Raw genomic sequence first — 6795 nt, 5'->3', positions numbered from 1 at the left:
ACGTGCGAAGCGGCAAATGGCCACGGCCGGCGGCAAACAGCCACGTCGCGCAGAAACCGAGGGGCCGGCAGTCTGTGGCTGCTAATGGACATATATGGCCCCCATGCGCTCGCTTTGTGCGGGGGGGCGATGGTGTCAGGCAGCAGCCACCCCGGTCCCTGCCTCACCTTGTCTTGCCCTACGACAATGGGACCCCTGCCTTGCCCCCTGCCTCGCCTCGCCTCACCCCGCAGGACGAGCCTCCTGCGCACCGTCCCACCCGCCGGAGACCCCCTGGATCTTCCCCAACCCTGCCCGGCCCCCACAGACATCCCTCCCCCCCGATCAACATCAATGTGGCCACGCTCACCCCAGCCATGCCCACCATCTGCCATGACCACAGCCACGCTTACCCAATGGGCCACACCCACCCAGCACCCGGCAATACATAAGTGGGTTTTGGGTTGCAGTTTGGGCACTCGGTCTCTAAAAGGTTCGCCATCACTGCCCTACACCATTTCTGACAGATAGCAGTCCAGTCTTTTTTAAAGTTTCCAGTGATGAAGCTCCCACAACTTCTGAAGGCAAGCCATTCCACTGGTTGATTGTTCTCACTGTCAGGAAATTTCTCCTTAATTCTAGGTTGTTTCTCTCCTTGGTTAGTTTCCATTCATTGTCTCTCGTCTTGCCTTCTGGTGCTTTGGAAAATAGGTTGTCCCCCTCATCTTTATGGCAGCCCCTCAAATATTGGAAGACTGCGATCATGTCTCCCCTGGTCCTTCTCTTCACTAGACTAGCCATGACCAGTTCCTGCAGCTGTTCTTCATATGCTTTAGCCTCCAGTCCCCTCATCATCTTTGTTGCTCTTCTCTGCACTTTTTCTAGAGTCTCAACATCTTTTTTATAGTGTGGAGACCAAAACTGGATGCAGTATTCTAGGTGTGGCCTTACTAAGGCTTTATAGAGTGGAATTAGTACCTCACGTGATCTTGATCGAATCCCTCTGTTAATGCAACATGGATGATTGAAAGAAAAAAAAAAGCCGGGGACCCCTCTTCAAAATATATGACAAAAAAAGTTAAAACAGGGTTTGGATCAAGGGCCATGATCTGAACTCAGTTTATTGAATCTTATAAATGTACGAATGTACACCATTTCTTATATACAAAACAAGGTTTCTTAATTTAAAAAGTGCATCTTCAATCGAAGGGCATTGAAATTACAAGCTACAAAATATTGAAATCCAACAGGAAGCGAACACAAAAAGGCTCCCACAAACCTTTGGAAAGTGAAAGGAATGTCCAGTAGGGTTTACACGGAGAAGGAACAGACTAACTGGACAGACACAGGACTTTAATCCTATAAAAGCAGCATGGACAGGAAAAACGATGCTACTAGGAAAAAGATCAAGTGACATTTCAGTGTGAAATTAAGGCTGCTTTTTTACTTCCAGTTACCCTTCAGTGACCAAGCTAAGAAATAACCTGAATTTTTTTTTTTTTTGAAGAATCTGAAAGAAAAAGGGTGCCTCCGGTCTTGGGACACCCCCCCCCCCTTTGGCATTATTGAGGATGCCGATTATTTTGAACTGAATGAAGTTTCCTGAGGCACCAAAATCTCCACATGGCAAATGCCACCAAATTCTTGTAAATGCTCCTCTCAACAGGAAAGCAGCCCTTCAGTTTGCCAAACCCATAAATAAGAAGGGGGGAAAAAGGGGTGGGGGTGGGAATTGAAGCTGGAGAAAGAACAGAAAAGGAGCCTCTATGAGATTCTTCAAAAAAAAAACCACTATACCTTTCAGTCATATACATTTTTTTTAAAAAAAATGTGTTTTTATAAGTGGCCCATTTGTTTTAGCTGTTCTGCCTCTTTTATAAGATTTTCTCCACTGCTGATAACTGCTTTAAGGGGGTAAGAGGAGATGTCAATTCTAGTATCCTTTTCTATCCAACCTGACGACGGCCTTTCGTTGAACCAACTCCCATAATAATCCTGGCTCTCCAAATTTTGCAAGCTGGGGCCAGGAAGGCTGGAGTCCCACAGACCTCAAAAGCTTACTAGAAAATGACCTGAAAAACACAGTGAACTGTAATCATCTGCTATGAAAACCCATGGTCACCACAGTTAAGCATGCTGTATAAATTGTCATAGAAAGATTTCCTTCCAGCGTTGCCCTTTTCATACCAAAAAAAAAAAAAATCATTCTTATCAAAAGAAGAAAATAAAAGCTGGATAGGTATAATTGGAGGTGTATTTCTCTAAGTGTGGGCATTATGGATAGAACCTTTAAATTCACTGCCTCTCCTTTCTGCTTCAGGTCCTCTAAAATACGATCACTTTGGTCGCTTTGCCATCATTAACCCAGTTCTCTAACAGAGATGAACCTCCGTGACCAGAGGCCTCTATTTCTCATAACCACTCTACAAATGGACCACCTGAGCTCTTAATGCAGGGGTAGGCAACCTCGGCTCTTTTATGACTCATGGACTTCAACTCCCAGAATTCCTGAGTCAGCTATGCTGACTCAGGAATTCTGGGAGTTGAAGTCCATGAGTCATAAAAGAGCCGAGGTTGCCTACCCCTGTGACTTAATGCAACAGGAACTTGGATCAACCACTCTTTGTCTATTATCTCTTCCAACACAGATATTACATTTTGTGTGAGAAGTATTACGTTAGAATGGAGTTTTTGATTGAGTTGCCTTTCAAAATGCCAACCCTGTAAAATAAAGGCGTTAAAGAGCTGGAGTCCTTGGTTTTCAGGAGACAGGAGATGTGTGGCCCCATTGGCCCACCTCTGCAGAACCTCCTTCTAGAAGCTTCTGGGCTTGCTCCTCTGCTGTCCTACCTTGGCTGATCCCCTTTCCTTTCACGGATAAATCGCAAGGGCCTTCGGGAACCTCACACTTTGAACAACTGGGGCTGTACTCCAGGACTCCCCCTTTCCTAACAGTGTCTTCAACACAGGCTGCCCCTGGGCTAATTGTGGTCTCCTCTACACCAGACCCTTGCAAAGGGAGCCTTTGGCTGGCATCTCCTTCGTGGCTTTCCACACGATTATGTTTGACCAAGTTCACCACTTCAGTGGTTATGGTCATCTCCTGGGCGCTTCCGTCCCTTTCCTGACTGCAAGGATGCAAACTTCCTGCCTGGGACCTGGGATCCTGGTCTGCTTCTCTTACCCCTGCCTCACTTTTGGAACCCACAATCTCTTTGGGCAGAGACCTCCCTCCAAACAAATTTGCTGCCAAGGTCCTTCCGTGCTCCTTGAGCAAAGAAAAGTTGATGTCCTGTCTTTTGCCTAAAAGCTCAGATTTCCTCTTATTCCCACCACCTCTGAGATCTGCTAGACATTTGCTCGACGTTTCGAATCCAGGCGAGCGCTTCCTTTTAAAAGAGGGCGTGGTCTTAAAATAATTTTGCCATTTACCACACTCTGCTTTGCCCTTCGCGGAGGACAGGGTCCTCTGATCAATCCTGTCCTCCCAAATGTCCTTTCTTTGGGCTGCAGCTCTTCTTTCGGGTAGCTCAATCCCCTTTGGGTCCGCAGTTGGTGGGTTTTCCACGGAAGCCTGGCTGCCCCCGTCTTCCATTAATGATCTGGCTTGTTCACTGGGGGGAGATGCCTTTCCTTCACTCTCTCCTGTGTATCTCCGGCGGCTGCTCAGCTCAGCGACTGGTAGGTCCACCTTGCCCACCTTTTGACACTCTTTCTCTGAGGCAGGGCTTCCTCGCTTGAGGAGTTGCCACCCTGCTTTCAACAGAGCGGCCTGGGGCTTGTCAGCCCCCAAAGTCCCAGCAACTCCAGTGGCATCTGGTAATCCCCCTATCCTTGCGGAGGCCTTCGCCTTTTCAGCCAAGAACCTCTGGATTTCTTCTTCAATGCTGTCATCACTGTCTATGGAACTGCTCTCGTCTGCCAAGGATGTCACAGCCCACAGACAGGGGTGAGTTTTGGGGGGCTCCTGGATTTCTGCTCCAGAAACTGGTTTGGTCTGGTATTCCTTTTTACATTCAGGTTTCAACTCTGTGGTAGTTTTCGGTTTTCTCAGGGGCCCTTTCTTTACATTCCCCTCTCTAATGTCTCTCCTGGCACTTACAATACACTTTTTTAATACGGTGGGAGTTTGGGATGGGCGGTCTCTCTCGTTCTTATAAAAAACGTGCATTTCAGCATCTCCCAATTGGACTTTGTTTTTGCAGTGAATTCTTTGGTCTTTGGATTTTTTCTTTAGTTTCCTTTTGGATCTTAAGAGGTCTTTGATAGCTGTGTCCAAATCCTCGTCGCTATCAAAAGAGCTGCTTTTATCATCTGCCCCATGTTTCTGCGGACCTTGTGTTATGCTTTCTAGCGGACTTCTAGAATTATGAGATGTGTGAGACAAAGGACACGGGAGACCGATAGAATTTATAGGAGGTTGAGTATCTTTTGGATATATAACCATCTTTCCAGTTCTTTCATTTTTCAGTTGGGTCACAGAGGATTTTGGAAGATTCTTATCCACATAGTCCATCTCTGAGAAGATTAATTGTGCATCTTCATTCTGGGGCATTATTTCAAGTTTCCTCTTAAATTTCTTTTTGTGATTCAGTGGCAGTTTTAGGCATTTGGGGAACGTTCTCTTGGAACTTTGAGTCCGCTCACTGGATTGTCCCAATGAAAGAGGCACTTGGAAAGTGGATTTTGCTATCAAACGCTCAGTCTTTGCTTTGACAGCCAAGAAAGCTCTTATCTCCTGCTCAATGCTATCGTCACTGTCAACAATATTGTTGTCGCTTTCATACTGGGAAGGTAGCATGTTCTGCGAAGGAAAGGAAGGACTGGTTGAGAATAGTTTATTGTCACTCGCTGTTGGAAGAGGCAAAATAGTTTTGGAGATATCAAGTATGGCTTCTGCACACATTAATTCGGCCGCGGTGTCTGCTCGACACGAGGCCTGCAGTGTGACTGAGCATTTGGCAAAAGTGTTTTCTGGAGGAGAATAAATTCTGCTTTTCCTCAGATGATTCCAAGGTGTACCAGGCCTATTTATCGCCGCTGCCTTTGTGCTGGCGTCCTTCCTCCTGCAGCTCTGAGCTTTCGGAGTGATTTCTGGCAAGGCACTTGTCAGGCTTGGAAGGATATTCTCTGCCTTGCTGGTGCTGAACCCTTCCTTCTGCAAAGAAACGCAGCCTGCTCTGGACTCCGCAGCTTTCTTAATCTTCTCAAGCTGATAACGTTGAATGGCTTCTTCGATCCCATCATCGCTGCTCGAATCAGATACATCTGTACATCCAACTCTTTCCTCTCGGCCGGCATTGCAAAGTCTCTGCCTTTTCCCATTTTTTTCGCTTTCTTCCAGGAGGAAGGAATCACAAACTGCCGGAGATGAGAAGTCTGTTTGTCTTTCTGTTTTGCAGGCTGCAGTCTCTTCGCTGGTTTTCGACTTCAAGCATTTAGCTGGGCTGATGCTTTGTAGTTCTGGATGCCGTTTTGAGAAGCACGCCTTGCCTCCTTGCTTTAAGGGACTTTGATTCCTTCTGTTTGCGCTGCTTTTTTGACTGAGGGCTAACTTCTCTTGAAGCTCTTCTTTCTGATGGAATGGCTTATTCCTCCTCGTGATCTTCTTTCTTTCTTGCTGTTTCTTTTTCTTTAAGAATTGTTCAATCTCGGCTTTTATGCTCTGTTCGAAAGAGTCGTCGCTGCTCATGCTACAAGGGGAAGACGCCCATTGGACAACATTATCTTCAACCTGGCCAGGAACCACATATGGGTGGGCCAAACTGACTGGACCGCAAGCAACAGGAAATAAATGACAAGCGGCATCACGCGAAGGAAATTTCTGTTGGACTGGCTGATCTTCATCCTTACTAGACACATTCTTGGGGTTATTTGGTAGTGGGGGAAGATTCTGGCTCTTGTTTCGTAGGTGTTCTTGAATGGCCTCCTCTATATCTCGATCAACAGAATCGTCACTGTCAGAATTCAAGGTGAGAGGTCCAAACTCTGCACTCTCTTCCATGTCCATCCCATCAGAGTCTGTTGGATAGTTACGAAGGGTATAGTTAATATGTTCCTGTAGCAGAAGGTCATTCCTCCTAAATTTGGGTCCTCTGTCCTTCGCTGCCTTCTGTTTCTTCTGCACGATGCAGCCATATTTGCTGCTGGCATCCAAGGTGACTTCTTCACTTTGCAGATTGTTTATGATCATCTGGACTTTGGCATTGACAGCTGTTCTAGCCAGATCTTCTTCAGATTCTGAGAAACAGACCGGATACCTGCAATTCCTTGGCTGAGGAAAGGGCTCCCATTTTCTCTGAAGGGCCACCAAAGGAGAAGTATTCATGAGAAACATCCTCTCAGGTAGCGTAAAGACTGGAAAATGTATTGTGTGTCAGGCACACCGCTCTCCCATTCTAGTAAAAAAATATAAAAAAAATGTGGATAAAGCAGCTACAGAAACACAAATATTTCCCGAGTATTCGCAGGGTAAAGAGTTTTTGCTTTAAGACAGATTTTCTTTTAACATTAACTTTGCATTATGTTATCTGAAGCAACAAGACTAAATTAAAATACTCATTTATGGGGGTTTCTTTTATCAACTAGGTCATTTTAATTTCCTTCTGCTTCTCTGGGTTTATTCTGGAGGAAGAGTTACATTAAAATAAAAACAAACATGTAAATAACAGTAAGTAAGTAGCACCAGGAAGAATTGCACTAAGTTTTTCCTATCAAACATGTGAAATTTTTAGTCTGTGTTTTTTTTAATTACTACAGTTGCCACTCAATACCTGTTTATCGAGAAATTGTGTAACCTCAAGTACATAGTAATTA

The 6795-nt window shown here is 45.5% G+C and overlaps 1 protein-coding gene across 1 annotated transcript; it reads right to left on the bottom strand.

Moving 5' to 3' along the window:
• Positions 1-1780: 1780 nt before the first annotated feature.
• Positions 1781-6372, bottom strand: PPP1R26 (protein phosphatase 1 regulatory subunit 26). The gene is made up of 2 exons (XM_015821141.1): positions 2581-6372; positions 1781-2445 (listed from the first exon to the last, which is right to left on the bottom strand). The coding sequence occupies exon 1, from the start codon at positions 6314-6316 to the stop codon at positions 2741-2743; it is 3576 nt and encodes a 1191-aa protein (XP_015676627.1). The 5' UTR covers positions 6317-6372; the 3' UTR covers positions 1781-2445; positions 2581-2740.
• Positions 6373-6795: the final 423 nt, after the last annotated feature.

The sequence above is a fragment of the Protobothrops mucrosquamatus genome, unplaced genomic scaffold (genome assembly GCF_001527695.2).
Source record: "Protobothrops mucrosquamatus isolate PMUCROS unplaced genomic scaffold, P.Mucros_1.0 scaffold1262, whole genome shotgun sequence".
In the NCBI taxonomy this organism is placed as follows: Eukaryota; Metazoa; Chordata; class Lepidosauria; order Squamata; family Viperidae; genus Protobothrops; species Protobothrops mucrosquamatus.
The sequence above is the reverse complement of the archived record's forward strand: the minus strand, read 5'-3'. Positions and strand labels throughout refer to the sequence as shown.